At 33.0% G+C, this 22,116-nt stretch overlaps 1 protein-coding gene across 1 annotated transcript in view; it reads right to left on the minus strand.

The window, feature by feature from the left end:
- LOC129976553 (retinaldehyde-binding protein 1-like) overlaps nucleotides 1-22,116 on the minus strand; it is a 44,448-nt gene that overhangs the window by 9,431 nt on the left and 12,901 nt on the right. Inside the window, exons 3-4 of the mRNA XM_056090180.1 lie at nucleotides 16,517-16,759; nucleotides 10,281-10,477 (exon numbers count right to left, since the gene is read on the minus strand). Of these exons, the coding sequence (XP_055946155.1) occupies nucleotides 10,281-10,477; nucleotides 16,517-16,759 (440 nt within the window). The remainder of the gene's footprint in view (nucleotides 1-10,280; nucleotides 10,478-16,516; nucleotides 16,760-22,116) is intronic.

Here is a 22,116-nt window from a genome sequence, read left to right on the forward strand (position 1 = left end):
CTTTGTTTACGACTGATTTTAAACAGCGATTCAAAACTCATTACCCCCCCCCCCTCCAAGAGTAAATCCAACATTCACAGGAGTACATTAAATGCCATAACACTTCGTTTGTTGCGTGATAATGAAAATGCAGAGGAAAGAAACGTTCGGTTAGTGAATATAAGAGAAAGAATGTCCACATTTAAGGAAGGAGCGTCTTCTGTTGAGCGAAGTAACCGTCTCTCTTTAAATCGCACTGCAATTGAATTACAGAGACAGAATGAATCAGACTTAAGCTTAAAACTTAATTTTTCCGCTTGGATATTATGCCACGGGCCTAGTCAATACTGAATCATATGATTTTCTACCATTATTTTATTGTAAGCTGAAATAGAAGGATACTGCTTATATCTGTGCAGTTTACAAGACGAATTTGAAAAATGAAGTTGCAATCCCATGAATTTTAGAAGATACATGAGCTACACGTTTGTGTTTTTAATTGCGCTAAAATGTTGAGGACTATCTCCATTAGAAAGGTTTATGCACACGATAAGCAGAACTTAATTTTTTTTAAAAAGAATGTGTGTTATTTTAACACAGCTTTAATGTCAGACAATTCAGCCAAATCATGGACATGAAATTTTATCCAAACCATTTAACTGAAATTAGACATAACCAAAATCCACGGCGAACCAGCTGGTCGTCAATGGCGACTAGTACTTTAATAAAAAAGGATTCCGATTAGAGAATTCAAATTTAATCACAAGATTATTTCACTTATTGATTATGCAAAGAAAAATTTTATTACTATAAAAAACCGTCTTTGAATATTTTTCCAAATCTCCGTTTTTATTTAACCGCGAAAAACGTGGAAAAAAATTTGGAAAATTTTATCTTCTGTCAGAAGTCACGATAACGCAAAAGAAAACAACGTGAAAGAAATTAGAAATGCGGTTTTTTTTTTTAATCCAACCAGTGGGACTTGTCTCCTCAAAGCTTTCTCGCATGCTCTCGAACTCTCCCCTTGTGAACGCCTTGCGTACAATAAAAACGAAATATTAACATGTCGTATGAATATAGCATTTTTACTGAATCTATCATGTCATCCTTGGCGAGTTATTTGGCGATTGATTTCTGTAATGCGGTTAATAATACCCGAAAATCGAATTTGTGTTTTAGATGTATTTTTCCCAACCAACTGAAACAAAAATGAGTCACAAAACTACACTTGTAGTCACAAAATCTTGAACCAAATTTGATATATTAAAAACATTGTGTCTTTGTGTTATCACGTTTACACGTTTCAGAAAGTACAGACCGACAGACAGTCAATCCTTTGTCTGATTTGGCTAACAATTTGACAGGTGCATTGACTATAGAGTCTGATTATGTGTATTGAATTTTATTTATCTAGCTCTCTTCATTTTATAGTTATAGGGTTATATTATAGACAGACAGACAGAGAGACTTCCTCAGATTGGATTTTGCTGAAAATTTGTTAGGAATTTAGAAATTTGCTATAAAATCCTTATACCAAATTTTATCCGTCTATATCAAAGTGCTTTTGAATCATCTTTGTCACAGACGGATATTTTCCAAAGATGAGTTTTACTCATTCAGAGAGGTCTAAAATGCTGAGTTTTGTCAAAATCTTGAGTTTGAATTTTTTGACGATTGTTATATTTGCTCTATACTACGCATGCAAGAAAATAAAAATGTTATCTTTATCAAAATTCGGATGAACTCTCTTAACGAGACGTCTCTTTATCTGTCCACCCATTTTCTTATATGAAGAATATCAAAAAAGGAAACGGGCTCGTAAAATAATGTGGTATGTGGCTTTATTACAAGATTTATATCTTATTTTTGACTAAATCCGTCAATCGGTAGATTGCCAGTTTCTTCATTTATTTTTCCAAGCTTATGTAAAAGTTAAAGCACATAGGGAAACTGGATAAATGAAATTTGGAATATTAAAAACATATCAATTGATTAATGAAATTTGGTTTCAAATCATAACGACAAAATTGTAAATCTATATAGAAGTTGTGATTTAGTTGGGGAAATGAAACATCCAAAAGGGCCACGGTGGCCTGGTGAAAAGGTCGCGACTTCGAAATCGGACGGTTTTGGGTTCAAGTCCCGATTCCACCGAAGAATTGTCGTGTATGGTCGCAACTTCGAAATCGGACGGTTTTGGGTTCGAGACCCGATTCCACCGAAGAATTGTCGTGTATGGTCGCGACTTCGAAATCGGACGGTTTTGGGTTCAAGTCCCGATTCCACCGAAGAATTGTCGTGTATGGTCGCGACTTCGAAATCGGACGGTTTTGGGTTCAAGTCCCGATTCCACCGAAGAATTGTCGTGTATGGTCGCGACTTCGAAATCGGACGGTTTTGGGTTCGAGACCCGATTCCACCGAAGAATTGTCGTGTATGGTCGCGACTTCGAAATCGGACGGTTTTGGGTTCGAGACCCGATTCCACCGAAGAATTGTCGTGTATGGTCGCGACTTCGAAATCGGACGGTTTTGGGTTCGAGACCCGATTCCACCGAAGAATTGTCGTGTATGGTCGCGACTTCGAAATCGGACGGTTTTGGGTTCAAGTCCCGATTCCACCGAATAATTGTCGTGTATGGTCGCGACTTCGAAATCGGACGGTTTTGGGTTCGAGTCCCGATTCCACCGAATAATTGTCGTGTATGGTCGCGACTTCGAAATCGGACGGTTTTGGGTTCAAGTCCCGATTCCACCGAAGAATTGTCGTGTATGGTCGCGACTTCGAAATCGGACGGTTTTGGGTTCGGGACCCGATTCCACCGAAGAACCGTGGTGTAAGCGGGTCTGGTGTACTTTAACTCTTTAAAGGGCCATATTTTTCTAGCCATATTATGTTAAAATATTTTTAGGCTTTAAATTAGAATAAGAAAAGGGGTTCATTTATCTCATTAGATAAATTTAATTTGATTAATTAATTAATTTGGTTAAGTAACAAATCAAGACACATCATTTTGTGTGAGATGAAGAACTGAATCTAAGTTTCTGTCTTTTTAAAATAATTTGTCAGGACTTATGCCAACCTACATAATTTCATACAAAGATTGATAAATTTGCTGGGAAGCATATTTCCCACGGCCCTTGAAAGGGTTAAATCCATTCGGGCCAAATGTCCTCCCGCAGTTGTGGTGTGGAAGTTTGAAGAGGTTAGTGCCAACTCAGATATCGCCCTCATCATTATTACCACGGTTCTAAATTGCGATGCTTTAAAAAGGGACTTTAATATAACTTAACAAATTAAATTATCCAAAATATGTATTCGAATTTTTTTCATTTCACTACGAATTCAGACACAAAAATTTTCATACAGTATACGATATACGATAAATTCGAAAGAAAAAACATTCGCTGGTTATTTACCAATTTTTAAAGGGTATTTTTAAAAGATAAAACAATTCCTAAATTGATTATTGATTTTAATCTTGATATAAAAATGCTGAAGAAATAAATCATGATGTCGTAATCACAGGAAATAGCTGGAAGTCGGAGAAACATCAAAACTAAAGCCTGACTCAGATTTATCTGATTTCTAAATCGCAATTACATCATACTATCGTACTCATATTGCAGCTGAAATTTCGCGAACGTTTCATGATTCCGTTTGAAAGTACGAAAAGATTCTCTCTTGCCATTTGTTATTTTTAAAATGTTGAAAATTTATACGTCGGTTGAAATTAGAAAACTCTGCATAAAAAAATTTCGTGCAGAAGAAATAAATCATTTTATGATTTCGTGATTACAGAGAATGATTAAAAATCAGCAAAAGATTAAATCTAAAGCCTGTCTCAGACTGAACAGCGTTTGAATCATATTTTACTGTAAATGTTTCTGAGAAAATTTCGCGAACATTCCAGTTTCCATTTTCGTAGAAATTAAAAATTTGCAATATTAGAACACCACAATGATTTACGATTGCATACAATGAAACTCTACAAAAAAGCACACATTTACGATTGCATACAATGAAACTCTACAAAAAAGCACACATTTACGATTGCATACAATGAAACTCTACAAAAAAGCACACGAGCGTTTTGCTAATCTGAATCTGAAATATCTGACTAATATATCCCAAATGGAAATAGTACTTATCAGATTATCATTTATCTTTGGTATTTGTGGTTAGGGTTAACGTACGATTATCATTGTTTAATCATATTTATCGCTGATGCTTTCAGTGAATAAAAATGTAATCATTAATGCCTGTCTCAGTCTTTTAAATGAGAACCTTAAACTCAAATAAAAAGTTAAAAAAATTGGGGAATACTGCAAGTTTAGATTCAAATTTAAACCTTTTCTCTGTTCTTTTAAAATCAAAAATTGGATTTCCTTTTATAGCTCTACTCACTCCACTTTTCCTATAATTTCTCCACCCTGAGCATCTCGGAATGAGGGTGAGATGCTTCCGGCATGGTGGTTGGATCTCGCCACCCTGAAAGGTACACGAAAAGATGGACTGGCTCCTCCCATCGATGATGGGACGTACTTCCTTAGGGAAGGGTTGTACCGTGGCCGGTGATGGCCCTTAAGACTCAACCATAGTTCCCGACAGTGCTGTTGTTTTGGCGGTCAGGTCATTCAGTATTTTTATCCGTGTGCCTTTGGGCGGATCGGAGAGTCAGTGATATGAATATGTCCAATAATTTCTGTTGAATCGTTTAGTATCTTTACTATTTTTTAAAAATTTTAAGTAAATAATACCAAAACAGAGGATTTTTTTAAAAAAAAGCGTACTGGTCACAAATGGACGTAGCTTTCTTACGAACAGCGATAGATAAAAAATATTTGAACACAGTGCAATAGAGTGATGAATGCTTATTTATGTAATAGTCACTCTATGTAATTTTCCTTGGTCACACGTGCAACATCCATTCCGTTTCATAGCTTGTAAAATATTTATGCTAATTACCAATTAATTTATTAAAGCATTCAACGATGCAGTTAATGACAGATTTTATGAGATATCCCAATGAAATGAGGATATAAGAAATACTTTCGGATTTAGTTGGCTAAGAGCAAAGCACATGTCTAATTATCTAATATCTGTGGACAAAATGGAAAGTGTCTGGCTTGAAATAGATTACGTCATAAATGACGTCTTTCAAGGGAAGTCCCATAGGACAATTATTACTTTCCAAATGAACTTCTAAATTTCCTGCTCAATTCCGTTTCTCTTTTTCCTTTCTAAAAAATGTTTATAAATACAAAATGAAGTACGGGAAAAGAAAATATTGTAACCTATCCGAATTTTCGATTTTGAAGAATCTCCGCATTTCAGAACTGAACCCCGATTCCGAAAAACACATTTTTACTTTCTCCTATACGGAGTATTGGCGCAGTATGGCCAAGAAGGGCTCTTGCGCCAATAAAACCCAACAACAACAACCTATACGGAATATAGGGAAAGTATCGCCAAATAACTCCCAAGGATGACACGACACATTCAGCAAAAATGCTAAATTCAAGCCAAATGTTAAAATTTCGTAACTAATGCACGCCATTGCCATGTAAGGTGTTCTCTGACATGACAAGGGCCTAGTGGTAAGATCTCGGGTTGTGAGCCGTAAGGTTTTAGGTTCGAGACCCCATTCCACCGAAGAACCGCCGTGTAAAGGGTTCTGTTGAACGATAAATCCGTCAGGGCCAACGTCCTCCAGTTGGTGTGGAGAGAGGGGTGCCAGCTCAGGTGCCATCCTCGTCATCTGACCGCGGTTCAAAATTACTAGGTCCGTCCCAAAATAACTCTAGTGTTGCTTTAAACGGGACGTTAAAAAATCTAAAACTGACATGGCACATTTATTAGAGAGTATGCGAGAAAGTTTTGTGGAAACCACACCCGCTGTTTCAAACTGTGTTTATTCGTCTGTGAATACCATAACTTAAAACCGCTTCGAAACAGATGAATGAAATTCGGTATGAAATTTTTACTTCCAATTTGCAGATTTCTATCGAATTTTGAAATAGACCCTTTGAGAGATAATCTGTCAGTCCGATTTTCCGAGTGCTAGTGAACTGCAAAACGAATAGAGCATGATTGATAAAATTTAGTACACGAGGTTAACATCTGTAAGGCAGATCCATATTAAATGTTCAATCAATTCTGTTGATTGAAATAGGTTGATTGTTTCTCGGTATGTAGTAAATAATAAGTAATAACTACAAATGAAATTCGGTTCACAGATTTATCATTTAAAGCAGGGTGGGCATTAAGTCGATAGCGATCGACTGATGGACCGCAAAGACATTTTGGGGGGACCGCCTTTATTAAGACTTAAGACGAGTATACTAAAAGTAACACCGACGAAAAATTTCAAAAATATTTCTGATGAGCTGCTTAAAAACAGAGGTACATTAAACAAAGAGAAATATTATGATGAAATAACAAAACTTCACTCTGAATTCGAAAAAAATATCTGAAAATATATATTCTCTATATCTCTTGAGGAAAACAATTTTTTTTTTCTTTCAAAATAGCATAATTTTCAAAGCCCGTAGTTCAGAACTTAAGAATAAAATTTTGGAATCTAATGGATGAAATAAAGTATCCTAATTTTAAAAAAGTTGCATATCATTTAACATCGTTCTTTGGCTACAACTACCTATGTGAATCTGAATTGTGAACGATGAATATAATTAAAACAACATATCGTTCCCGTCTCGCAGATGACCACTTAGAACCCAGTGCAAGATTAGCAGTTAGTAATTATATGCCGAGATATTCAAGATTGGCGGACAGTATGCAGACTAAGTCTTCTAATAACTACGAGACCTAACTTTAGATGAAAAGGATTTATTTTCTAAAGTATTTTGAATTACTTGATATTAAATGCGTTATTTGATATTATTATGTTTGTATCTTGCTATTATTATTATTTTTATTGTTAGTTAGGTAAGTACATATTCTGTATTTATTATTAAGTTGTTATAAAGATTGTAGGCTTTTTTTTTAGCTTACCACACCTATGAAATGGGTGGACCGCATCACCATGAAAAAATTAGAAGTAGCCCGCACCCTGGAAAAGTCTGCCCACCCCTGATCTAAAGTACAAATTCTTATCAAAGTTTGAATGAATTCCTTCACGGGGTTGATCATCTGTCTTTTCTGTACTTCTAGATGCATCTCAGAGAGATAATTCAAGCATGTAACAACTTGGCAAAGTAAATTTTGTTCACAGATTTATCATCTAAAATATAAATATCAAGTTTTTTGCAGCAAATTCGTCGAAGCTTTCACAACATTTCTGTCTGTATTTTCTCATATATGCAAACGCGATAACTCAAAAACATATGGACTTAAATAACCATGAGAATACAATTGTAATCCAATGTTAATTTTCTAATCAATCGGGAAAAAAGACGTTCAACGTACACATTCTAATTTCTAGTACTTGCGTGCTAAACGAATCAGTGCTTAATCGCCATTGATCGCAATCTAGATTCAGTAAAACCTTAGATTACCACAAGAGATCAATTTTTCGTAATTATCGCTTACCAGTGGTATGCAATTAATATACATGTACTAGTAAAAAGAAGCACACAACTGGCATTTGCGAAAATAAATATCGCCGTTGATGGCTTACGTTTTTATGTGACTGGAGAAGAATAAAACCTTTATTAGAAAGTTTGAGAGAAGGTTTGACACAATCTCTGTCGGCATGTATCTTATAAACATTTGGAATCAGTGCAGTTGTTTTGAATAGCCTTGTACAATAATTTGCAATACTTTATTATTGTATAGCAGAATGTATTTAATCTATTTAAACAGAAAAGCACCCCTTTACAAAGATGCATTCTTAACAATAAGGGGGGAAAACTGTATATTTTTGTTCAATCACTTTGAATTATCTTAAAACTGATGGTGGTAAAAATGGATTGCAGAAAATCTACCTACGGTTTTAATGTCTTCAAGTAATTTATGTTTCCATCAAGAAATTAGCTGCCACAATACCCATTTGGAGATTTTGGAATTTTACATACACCACTCGGTGCAAAAATATATTTCGTACCTCTCACAGTTTAGTTTCATTCTTTATATAGAGTGGTCATAAAAACCTTTGTCAATATACGGACTTCTAGCGGCTGGTCGTTCAACCAATTGAGATGAGATTTCAGACATAGTTATTTAGAGAAAGAAACTATCAATCAAAAAAGCAATCGTTATGAAATTCAATTAAAAACAGATATTTTCTGAACCAAACTAATAAAAGATACAGTGTATTCAGAGAGCGCTAATGCTGCTACAACTAAAACACAAATGAACTTAACCAAATTAGATATAAATAGTAAGTTTAAATGCAAAAAGAAGAAAAACAGGGATTTTTTCTGTGTTATCACAGAAAAAAATCCCTAGTTTGAATCTCTGAATGAGGGTGACTCTTGAGAAAGTCTTCAAGCCGGATTTATCTTTTGTTTCTTTTTTTTGGTTCCTTTTTTGCATTTGAACTTAATATTGATTTCTAATATGATAGTTATTTAGAGGTATGAACTCGAGATTCAGGGCACGACAACAAAGTAGCGTTAATGATTACGGTTATAAGCACAGAAACTCGGAATTTTCGAATGTCAACACGCACTTTTTCCTGATTCAAAATACCGAGCGCATACAAAAGCCCTAAAGAATATTGGAACTGTACGTATATCACAAAAGACGAACACGTTACGCATGCACAAAAAAAAAAAAAAAAAAAAAAAAAGGCAATAAAGAAAAGAAATCACGCTCAGATGACATGGAGGAAATTTGCATATGACAGAGGCAAGACACCAATCATTGTCGACAAGATACCACCATTGCTGACAACAGAATACAGGATGTCGGATAAAAGGAAACTTTTATTTGGATAGCACATTTTCCTCATGATTCTCATCAATCGGCATTTACACACTGCATAGGGCAGACTGTAAATAATAAAATCGAACGTATCATACCATGAACGATGCTTGTGATCTCACGTTTGATAATGTTTTCTCCTTCAAATCCGGCAAAATTTGAGGATTGTTCACGTATTATAAGATCTGAGATATCCCAAGAACTAGACAGTGTGGGGTTTTTAGGAGGGGGGGGGAGCGCACAACTGTTTTTGTGCACATAACGCATGGTTTTTGTACCGTTCCAACTCTCATTAAAGTTTTTCACATGGTCTGAACATTTTGCGATGAGAAAAAAGAGGATGTTACCATTCAAAAATATAGAGTTTCTGCACCTACAACCGTAATCATGAATGCCATTTAGTTTCTCTAAATAAATATATCTGAAATTTCATCTCAAATGGTGAACGGACCAGCCACTAGAGTTCCATATATTGAAAAAAAAATTCTTATGATCATCCTATAAATCAGGGATTATTGCATGTAGCTGAAAATGTGTATTCTGTACTTCGTTTCTTTAAAACTAGTGAACAAATTTGAAATCCGTCTTAAATTGAATGGAACAGAATTGTCATATTTGTACCACTATATTTTTATTTTAGTTCTTGTATTATAATGAAATGCGGTACATAAATATGTAATTTATATGTTATAATAACGATCTGATACTTAATCAGTCTTTTATAATGATAGCCTTTTTCAAAAATATCAATTTTTTTAAAGACATAATTTGAGTATAATTATACTATTACACAACTTTTTGTGCATATATATGTAATGATATTTTTAAATTTAATTTAATCCTAATTAATGTCCTAATGTTTAGCTTAATTTAAATTATATTAACTTAATTCTAAAATGTTCTCTTATTTTCTGATCCAATTCCACCTTTTTTTTTTGTTTAATTAATTCAACAAGAGCTCTAAAACAGTCGACAAGTTCCGACACTCCGAGTGAAGGGATAAAAAATTGTCAAGCTAAGCGAATTCTTTTTAAAAGATACCTAGATTTCCCTATCCTAAATCGACACGTGTAAAGAAATCCCTATCAGAATCTCACAGTATGCAATCATCGGAATAAATATTTCTGTCATTTTTCGCTCTCTTCTGCTCTTACGTCGCTTGTGAACGGACGCCAGATTGTCTAGGTTTCTTGTACGGGATGGAATAAAAGCGACGTTTTGAAATTACAATATATATATACGACCAAAAATTTCAAGAAAAGGGGCAATTAAAGCATAACAATACATTATAAAGCAAAACGAATCGACGAAACAGTGAGCAGAATTCAAACACGTTTTCTATAACGCTGGTGAAAATAACAATGAATCGATTTCAAATAGAGGATTATAATTGAAAATTAATTCTATTTTCTTACTTGTAAATATTTAGCGGCAGCCAGTCCCAAAGTTGGCTTAATATAATTTCTTAATTTCACCAGACTCATCCCTCGTAGGTCGATTACTATGCGGCATCCACACACCTGTGTGCCTTCCATTTCCAAACCAATTTCGGCTGCTATAAGAACAGCCCGGAGAAAGTCTTCAAAGGTGCATCGACGAAAATCAATCGAACCTGTCAAATAAAGAATGGCTTGCTTAAAGAAGGGTTAGTAAAAAAATGCACTGTATTAAAACATAGAAAAAAACATAATATAAACATTGCATTGATTGATCTATTAAACAACTATATATGATATGTTTTATGAATTAGAAGTACAGATGTTTTCTTTGCTATACTTAGATATATAATAAAGACAATAACATTTTCTTGCGAATCGTGATTCATTTTAAATTTAGCTTAGTTTAGTAATACTAATACCCTGATGCGAAGCAAGATGATAACTGCAAATACCGCCTAACAGAACCTATTCAGCCCTATGGTTTTAAACGCGCTAGATTCAAAAAGAATGTTTTTTTAATTGCAAACGGAAGTGCATACTCGGATTTCATGATCTATTATTCAAAACAATATATAAATCAGAAAAAAATTATAAATTACAAGTGAGAAATACATTAATTTTACATATTCTTATGGATTTTATTTCCGGTGAGTGTACGATGCAACAAGTTCAGTAGATTTATTAACAAATAATAACGCTTTATTCTATAAAGAAACACGAATCACAAGTTATAAAAAACAATTGAAGGCACTTTTAAAAAGAGGCTCAAAATAGAAGCAGACAAAAATCGGTAATAGGGTTATATTAATTTTCTATCATGGCATGGAATTTTCTAGAAGAATCAATGGATATCGGTTCCTAGTCGAGATGTAGTCTGCACTCTTATATTTTTCGGAACTTCCATGTTTTCTGTCAAAATGTTTGCCAATGTCGCATTCTTTAAAAATATATCTGTAAATATTTCTTCCTTTGGTATTAATTGTACGGAGAAACAATATTACAGGTTCGTAATAAACAGTAACGATCTAAGATGACATCAGTTTGTTGAAATAGTATATCGGGCTTATTACTACCGCGTTGATGAGGGAAAAAACGATGCATGTGAAAACATGCAAAATCGGAAACAATTTATCTCTCATAAAATAAATCCTATCCAAAAATATTTAATTTTTGTAGTCTTAATTTGATTGCAAGTACGTTTGTGCAGTAGTTATAGAGAAATAAATACAGGGTTATTTGATTTGAAACAAATCTCCCAATAATTTTGAACTCTTGTCAATTAACGAGGACAACACTTGAGAGACAGCCATGTCTATACCAGCGCGTGAACATTCGATCTACGTTATCGTGCACCAGGCCCCAATACAGACAATGTAACTATATTGTTACGGATTTTCCTTTATCACTATCAATCCGTCGGGTTCGTTCACTTGTGTGTATTTAGTGTTTGTGTATGGTATGAAGATGGCACAACACAATGATCAGTCCTTTCAGTAGACGATCACACAGCACGTTTATTGACACTACAACACACAGGACAGCACATAGACGACAACTATATACAGCATAGAGAAGACGATTATCTTCGGCCGAGACGAGCACACAACAAGACTCTACTGCAGACAATAGCGCACAGCTTAGTTCAGCACTAGCTTGATTCCGTCGCTGCTCTGCTAATCTCTGGAAGACCCGTTGTTTACCGTCGATTCCGACTATTACTCCGGCAGCTGCAGACTGCCTCCTTTTATACGTCTCAGGAGGCGGGGCTAGAAGCCTCTCAACCAATCAGGAACGTTCGAGGCGTATCTCGGTTCCCAATGGACGGATCGGGAAAGTTCTCGATGTTTCGGGCATAATCTATTTTGGTGCCAAAGTCGCCAAATTCGTCACCAAATGGTCACCAGGTTTGTCGCCAAGCTCTGGGACCTCCGACGCGACAGCCGGACTCCGTCCAATACAGATGACTGTAAAACAGCCTTTCTGATGATGGAACCAACTATGCTGGGAAGCAGCATCACAGATTCGTAACAATATTGCCTTTGATTCAATTAATTTTTAGTCTTTGGATCCCGACATTGATATCTTACTAGGACCTGATTTACATTAAAAATTATACAAGCAATATCTGAGGGCCTCCACTTTCTTAGAAATCCTACAAAAATTATACGAGTGAGAAGAGTGACATATACGAAATGTACAACTTAAATAGTCTACAGACTTCAGCACTTCATTCCTCAAATAGTCTACAAACTTATCAAATCCCATTCCAGGGCTGTTTATAACCTAGACACAGGACCTTTCCTCCTTTAACGTGGTCTTAAAAAATGAAAATGTAAACAGACATTAAAAATAACGGATTGAATGTATTGATCGATGTAAACGTAATTTTGATTATAAATCATAAACATTTGAAGCAATTCCAATATTTTTTATACGCCAATTTTGTGAATGCGTCTGCACTGCTGTTTGTTTTTAAGGTCTTTCAATTGTTTCGAATTTTTAGAAAAGCTCGCCTTTTCTTACTCTAATCTGGTAATAATACAAAGCTTACATTTTTACTTGTCCCACCCATCGTGAAAAGCCGAATTTAAAACGTTACCAGCAGTAACCGCACAGCGTTTCCCGTGGCATAACATCCAAGAAGAAAAGTTAGGTTTAAACTTAAGTGTAGACTCCAACCGATATGACATGGGAATGTCACTCAACATCAAACAAACATAAAAATATATTTAGAAATCATCAAAAGTAACTACAAAACAATTTTTATAGCACACATTCAGAAATATTTAGACTGATAAAAAAATAAAAATATGATATGCTCATAGACAAAACAGTTCACTAAAATGCTGTTTTACGCATGCGCGAATTATAGTGGGAAGTTAATTAAAATCGCAATTAGAAAACACCTTTTTTTATTTTGATATGACTTCAGTATAATAAAACTTTCCCCAATAAATGCCCTACAAAATGGTACAAATATCTCCAATATCAGTTAATTTTTGAACATAATGAGTTTTGAATCACTGTTTAAAAGCAGCTGTAAACAAAGAAATATATCGCATATGCATACCAGAGCTCTTACTATTTACACATGCGCAATTTTAGGTTTTCGCACATGCTTGACTAAGTGCAAAACACAGATAATGCTGTTTTACGCATGCGCGAATCGTAGTAGGAAAATAATTAAAATCGCAATTATAAAACTCCTTTTTTTACTTTGATATGACTTCAATGTACTAAAACCTTCCACAAAAAATGCCTTACAAAATGGTATAAATATCTCCAATATTAGTTAATTATTTCTCAGTTTTTCTCTTTCAAACATACAGACGATTTCAGAAGACTTCATTTTATATTATGTATAGATATAATAAGAAACAGATAAAAATTGTTGATATTGAGAAGCTAATATAATTAAAGTATGTTTTCCACTATTATTTTTTTCTTATATTTTTGTTTTCGCTTACACTCAAGAAAAATATAATAAATTATAGTAGGTAATATCTATGGGAAAATTTTTAAAATATGTAAAGACATATTTAATAAAAAATACAATATTTTAAACAAATGCAAAACATTCTTCTAAGGTAGATTTTCTTCGTAAGATCTATTATTATTTATTCAATAAATCTTTCTACATTTTGGTATCAGTAATCAAAAAATCAAATCAAGTGTCAAAAATATTGTTACAAATAAAGTTAAATTTTGGCAGTAGGAGCCAAAGAATGTGTGACAAAAAAGGTAATAAATTAAATTTTAAAATTGATAACTAATTTCAGTCATAATATAAACCATTTATTATAAAAAAACACATTGTATAATTCGTTCCTGTATGACAGAATTCTCATAATATTCATAAATCTCTTGTTTATGAAATAAATGTATATTGCTTTTATATAATTCATTTCTTTATTCTATGTATTATCATTTTTCAAGTTCTTTTCATCAATCAATAAAGTCTACATTAATGATTAAATATCGTTAGAAGCAAAAACAAAGCGACAGGCAATATCGCAAGGATATTCTCGAGGTATTATGCGGCATTCAGAATATTAAATAACATCGAGGAAAAATCATACAATATCTTGATCAAATAAGGATAGGGTGTTCCAATAAAGGGTGTTCCAAAAGGGTGTCCCCAAATTAGCGCCAGATTTAAATTTTCCACCATTCGTGCTGTAAAGTTTGGCAACCCTATTAAAAGAAGCCATTTGACAGCTGATAGTTTAGGGTTAGTAAAAATGGAGAGTTACTCGATAGAACAACGTATTAACACAAGATTTGGAATACAAAACACAGTTTTTTCGTTTAAACTGTTGTATTTTTATTGAATCGTAAAGTACACAGGATAGGTTTATGTATGGAATAACACATAGGGCAAATGGCCTCCGTGTCTTTGCTGGCACATACGCACTCTTTTGTGGAAATTTTCCATGACTATTTTGCATAAGTGTGGTTGAATTTTGTTGATGAAGTGTTAAATTGCCTTCTTCAATGCAAGAGTGCTTGTAGGTTTGTTGGCGTACACTTTTGACTTCAAATAATTCCATAAAAAATCCAATGGTGTTAAATCACATTATCTAGGGAGCCAATTCACTGTGGTCGCCAGACTTTCATTATTTTTTAAATATTGTTCAACAATAAGAAAACGTCGTTCTATCGTGTAACGTTCCATTTTTACTAACCCTAAATTAACAGTTGTCAAATGGTTTTTTTATAGGGTTGCCAACACTTATCTCACGAATGGTGGCAAATTCAAATCTTATTTAAATTTTGGACACTCTCTAAATTAACACACATTTTTACATATTGTTTAATTTTAAAATAAAATGTTGCTTGAAACACTCATCAGATAGCGCAACTAATCTCTTTTTTTACAGTGATAGATAAAAATGGAGAATATAGAAAGAGAATAAGAAGTTGAATGAGAGGAAAATATATTTACATTTCAAAACCCAACAAAAGAATATTTGATTTTTGAGGATAAGAGGAAACGGAATATACGAAGATTTGCAATTCAATTTTCTCTTAATTCTAATCTTTTATTTATGGTAACTTTAAAAAAAGTTATTAAATAAATGATGAAAAAGTTTGAATTGCTGTTTTATTACGTCAATGTGGTCATCCGGTTATCATTAATAATAAATAATTAATATAATAATCGATAAATAACAATTAATTAATATTCATATCGGTATCATATGCATACATATTGTTACGAATCTATAATAATTCTTCCCAGCACAGTAAGTTCCATCGTAGGAAAGATAGTTTTACAGTCAGCTCTATTGGATGCTGATAGGATGCCGGATCAATGATAACCGGGCTGGATGATAAACTTGGCAACTATTTGGCGATTTGGCGACAAAATGGATGAAACTAGAATTTTTAAGAATTTTGGCGATAGTGCCAATAGAAGACGAATTTTGTTTGATTGTTCAGAAACATTCTTATGCCCTGCTCCGGAAACTATAAAAGGCCGACAATCCAAGCTGAAGACTGTCGTATAGAGAGAGTCGCATAGAATATTGTCGAAAATTGTACAGTGAGTCAACAACGAATTAATTGCATCAGTCCAGCATAGCGCAAGCTTTGAGTGGTGATTAAGCAATTAGTGGATTAGGAATTGGTACATTGCGCTAAGTTTTGGAGACAAGTATTGAAGCAGCATCGATTTCGTGTATCGAGTAGCCAGTCGTATAGTAGTGAATCGGCAGTTGAGCACAGCTAATTTGAAGAAACAGTGGAGAATAGCAGACTACGTAGTGTAGTGAATAGCTACGTAGATTCCCTCCTCCTGCTGAGTTCTGTCTGGCCGCTTTGTATGCTGTGGTTGTTGTTTACTACCGATTACTACTTGTAGGCTGCTGTTTTTTATAAGTGTGCTGCTGTGCATTGCTTGTCTACATCTAGGTTGTGTTTTGTCATCTGTGTCTTCGTGTTAGTAAACACCGACATTTGTTATTGAGGCCTGTTGACTGCGTTAAATCATACACCCACTACAAGCGAACCCGTTCGAGTTTAGCGGAAAAATTTATTTTCATTCAATTTATTTTCATTGTCAGTAAATTAATAATAATATAAGGGAATAATTATAAATATAATTTAATGTGCAAAATTTATTAAATAAATAATAACAAATTATGATCATTTTATAAAAAGGTTTGAAAATCAATCTACAACTTTTGATTTATAAAAAGGGGAAAGAATACCTGCAAATACAATAAAAATTCCTTCTCCATTTGGCGTTCTCTTTGGCGATATAAAAATCTTATCCATTTCGAAAACATTCCTAAAATCACTTGGCAGAAAATCTGTGAGAATACCGGAATATTCGAACTTGAATTTATAATATGTCTTCAGTGTGTCGAAGGCTTCGTTGACGTCAAATTTTTTAGCTCGAAGAAATCGCAGCAAAAATTCATCGTCTTTCAAAGGAAAGAAACCAGTCACTCCTGCAATAAAAATGTCTATTTAGTTGCTTATTTTCTAACTTAATATGCATCTAATAGTATTGCATGGAAATAAAAAGTAAAAAAATTGAAATCTGCTATCGCAAATTTCAAGTTATCATGTGAGAACATTATTTTTTAAGGTCACATGGTATCAATCCGACAGAAATCCGATTGAAACACATGACTCACATTTCGCAATCACTAACATTTGGAAAAGTGATGGCTTTTGACCATCTCAAAATCAATCGAGTTCTAAAATTTCTTTTCTCGAGGCCAGATTTTTTTTCATGAAAAACCAGTTTTAACCAATTTTAAACAAACACGTGATTATCAGATAAGCATGTGTCGATATTTAGAAAAATGACGCGGTTTTTTTTTTTTTTTTTTTTTTTCCCCATCTCAAAATAGTTTAAACTCCAAAATGGTATCTCAAGGTGGTTTTATTTATTTATTTATTGCGGAAATTTGGATTAAACTGGTTTGGAATTGTCGCGTGGCCATTGTAATGCGCAATCGTTAACTATTTGAAAAAACACTGTCTTTTTTTTAAATTTTTTATATTTATTATTACTTTTTTACATCTCAAAATCATTTGAACTCCAAAACTTTTTTACCCAGGTAGAAAAATGGAAAATTATATATATATATATATATATATATATATATATATATATATATATATATATATATATATATATATATAAACTCCATACCTAAGCAAAAAACCTTCAAAAACCCCAAACCAAAGCAACATCATGTTCTCACATGATTATAATGATTAATGTTTGTATAAAAATAATGATTAATGGTTAAAAAATATAAAAAATTTAAATAATGTCAAATTACATATGAAAAATGCAGAATCTATCTTGCACTATGTAAATTACTATGCGGACAAATTTATGATTAAGAATTCGCTACCAAACATAGTTGAGTTAAAAACCTAGGAATGACATTTATGTTACACTGAAAATATAAAATTGAATTGAAAACTTGTTTTCATGTAGAAAACAATGCATCCAAGCAATTTAACCTCCCCCCCCCCGTATTCTGAACAGCAACATGTTTGATGTATACAAAAAACGATATCGAATTTAGCTAGAAAAAAAATTTAATTGACTGTTTCTAGTTCTTTTCGTTTTATATATAATTGATTATATTAAAGTTATGATTTTATAAAATTTGCATTAAATGAATGCCAAGACAATTTGGATATTAATATTGTTACTTTAATGCCCAAGGTAGAATTAAAAAAATCACAAGCAAAAAAAAAAGTTTTGGAAAATTTTACAATTAATTCTTTGAATTAATTGTAAAATACTTTGATTATAATTAGGAGTGGTCAAATTTTCTAAATTAAATTCAAAAATGTTTGATTCCTTTAAAGTTTAGTTTAGTTATATTAACGCCCCGTTATTCAAGCAACACTACGGCTACCTCTGGACAGACTTCATCATTTTGAACAGCGGTCAGATGACGAGGACGTCATCTGAGCCTACATCCCCTCTCCAACCTTTCACACTACGCCAGCGGATTGATGTTTCGTCACGATGGACCTTCGGTGGGATTGGGTCTTGAACCTAAAACCCACCGGAATTGAAGCCGAGATCTTACCACCAGGCCGCTGCCCTTTGTCAGCTTTAAATAGAAATGCAACAAATAAATATGAGTTTCGTCATTTTCAAATAAAATTAAATAATCATAAAATGTTCATTAATTATTACAATCTGCACTACACAATATTACTTATACAATCCAACATTGAAAATAGATAGTCTGCAGCAGGAGGGCGGCAGATTTCAACATACCAACTTCCTTAGTCAAGCAACGAATATTCCCTTTAGTAGATGTTCTGTCGTATGGTATACTATTCACCTGAGTTAAAGGAAGTTTCGAATATTCGTAGCAAGAGTTTCTTTAGGTATTTGTGTGGGACTGTCAAATAATCAAACATTCACCATTTGTTTCGGCAGTTGAAGCTTAGTTATATTAAAGTCCCGTTTTAAAGCAACACAAGGGCTTGGAACGGACCTCGTAACTTTGAAACGCGAGCAGATGACGAAAACGGCACCTGAACCGGCGCCCCTCTCCAGACTTCTCCACCACATCAGCGGGAGGACGTTTGGCTTCGACGGATTTAGCGTGCACTTGGCCCACTTACACTACGGTTCTCCCGTGGAATCTCGAACCGAAGCCGAGACCTTACTACCAGGACACCGTGGCTCCATTTTACAGTAGAAATATTTCACTCAAAATTTAGATCTCTTGAGCCAAATTCCAACCACAGTCTAGTTTACCGGAAGTCACCAGAATTATTTAAGGTGCGTAAGAAAGATTAAATGATATATTCATCTAAGTCAAGTAAAGAAAAATAAACTGTAACATAATGTCATTCTTGTCTTACAAAATAGTTTAGTAAAATAGAAAGATTGTAATACATGTATTAAATAATAATAAATTAATTAATTAATGTATTAATGTAATGTAATAATTGTATATAAGAGAAAGATTTTAATATTTAAAAAATTCGAACTTGGTATACTTTGATGCATCTTCATATTTCAGATATTTTTGAGATCGAAAAACATAGTTTTGGTATTTTGCCATTGCTTTCAGGTAGAGGATTGAAATTTGGTACACGGACTTAAAGCCCATTTTGTAGAATTGCATCCATTTTTGAACTAAAACCATTCAGTGAAAATTTCTGTCCTACTATCTGATGATAAGCTAACACAATAACTGAGAGAACTAGAGGGATAATACGTTGAATATATATTTAACATGTGAAGATATGTATTAAATTCGTTTAGGAGTTGACCGTCTTTTGGTCTCTGCTTTTATAAGCATTTAAACCCGATAACTTTAAAATGCAGTGATTTAAAATTCATGAAATTTGATATTTGATTTTATGACTACAATTATAGTTTTTCATAAAATTTTAGCTTCAATCCATCAGAGAAAATGTATCCAAAAACTTTTGGTTTTCTGGTACTTGTGTATTAACAGCATCTCAGGGATTATTCACCAAATGTAAGCACATTCGTAGATGCTGTTCGTCAGTGGCATATGGTTAATAATATGCGTTTATAAGAGAGTACCTGAGAATGTTAGGGCAGAACCATTCCCGCTGGTTTAATGATTGTCATGATAATGTTTTTCAATTAATTTGCAATTGAATCAATCACTATGCTGGGTTTTTTTTTCCTTGGCAAAAATTTAATGGATGTAAGAATTAAAAAAATCGAGAATGGCATCCGAGGATAAAGCACAGAAGGTAGTCATAGAGGAATATGAACTCATAGAGGAATATGAAAAATCAATTTTACAGATGAAATCTATAATTTTTTAAATGGTTCTTTTTCTACAGTTTTTAGAAGATATTGCATATTTGTAGTGTTATCTTGATTGAAAAAATACATGTAAAGACAAATATCAAAAACAGATTTTTTTTTGTACTCATATGAACGCAAGATAGACGGAGTTAATAATGTCTGGAAAATCTAAAAAATAAAATCGCAGAAAGAAGATATTTCCAACAGTATTAAATTAACTGATGAAGAATTAAAAGATCGCAAGCAGTTGAAGTAAGCAGATATTGTGAGAAGTAAATTACAAAACTGGACAGTGTTTCTGGGCATGCGCTAGACGCTACCTTGCTGAAGATATATTTAACTGTACATTTCGTTAATGGCAATCACATCGTGTCTTTAAACCATTCATTAAATGTGACACTTTTCCTAGAACAGCAAATATGTATCCTATAGCAACCCTAACATCCACTGTTAATTATTTTTAGAATTATTAAGTAATTATATATTTCCTCAAACTTTTCTAACAAATCATAAATTAAATTGATTTCAAATAGTGCAGAAACTTGGACATGAAACAGTGATTGATATGTCGTATCATAGGATCACGTAATTCCATGTATTATGAATAATAATAATAATAATACCAATAATTAAAATAATAATAGTTATAATAACAATAGTAAGAACGACAATAATAATAGGTATAATATTAATAACAGTTATAACAATAATAATAGTACTAATTATAATAATAAAAGTAATAATAATCATAATAACTGTAACTAAGAATGACACCCACGAGATTAGGCATAAATCTCAATGTCCCATTGATTAAATGTCAACTTTTTTCGAAAATGCCTTTAAAACTGACGATTTGAAGAATTTCATTCCAAAAATCTGAATTCAATAAGGAAATTTACAGATAGTATTTCCATCAAGAAATTTACAGATAATATTAGTAATACAGATAGCCTATTAAAACTATCGTTGAAAGCAATTCCATTGAATTTAAAATGAGATGAACATGTATTAAATGCCAGTTGTGTTTGCAAAATGGCACTAAAAGTGGACGATATGAAGAATTTGATTCCGAAAATCTAAACTCAGGTAACGAAATTTACAGATAATGTTTCAATCACGAAATTTACAGATAATATATAGCCTATTAAAACTACAAAGTTGAAAGCAGTTCCATCTAATTTAAAATTAGATCGATCTTGAACATGCATTAAATTTCAATTGTTTTTGCAAAATGGCACTAAAAATGGACGATTTGAAGAATTTGATTCCGAAAATCTAAACTCAGGTAACGAAATTTACAGATAGTATTTCCATCACGAAATTTAGAGATAATATCTAGCTTATTAAAATTGCCAAGCTGAAAATAGTTCCAATGAATTTAAAATAAATTTTGAACATGCATTAAATGTTAATTATTTTTGCAAGATGGCACTAAAAATGGGCGATTTGAAGAATTGGATTCCGAAAGTGCAAATAAAGAAAATCATAGATTCTATTTCCATCACAAAATTTACAGATAGTTGCCAGCTTATTAAAATTATCGAATTGAAAACAGTTCCACTGAATTTAAAGTGAATCTGAATTTAAAGTGAATCTGAATCTAAGTGAATCTTGAACAAACATTAAATGTCAATTCTTTGTGCAGATTGGTACTAAAAATGGACGATTTGAAGAATTTGATTCCGAAACTTTAAGCTGAAATAAGGAAATTTACAGATAGTATTTCTATCATGAAATTTATAAATAATATCTAGTCTATTAAAATCATCAAGTTGAAAGCAGTTCCGTCGAGTTTAAAATGAGATTAATCTTGAACATGCATTAAATGTTAACTAATTTTGCAAAATGGCACTAAAAATGGAAGATTTGAAGAATTTGATAACGAAAATCTAAACTCAATAAGGAAATTTACAGATAGTATATTCATCACGAAATTTACAGATAATTTTAAGCGTATTAAAATTCCCAAGCTGAAAACAGTTCCAATGAATTTAAAATGAATCTTGAACATGCATTAAATGTTAA

This window comes from Argiope bruennichi, chromosome 7 (genome assembly GCF_947563725.1).
Source record: "Argiope bruennichi chromosome 7, qqArgBrue1.1, whole genome shotgun sequence".
Taxonomy (NCBI): Eukaryota; Metazoa; Arthropoda; class Arachnida; order Araneae; family Araneidae; genus Argiope; species Argiope bruennichi.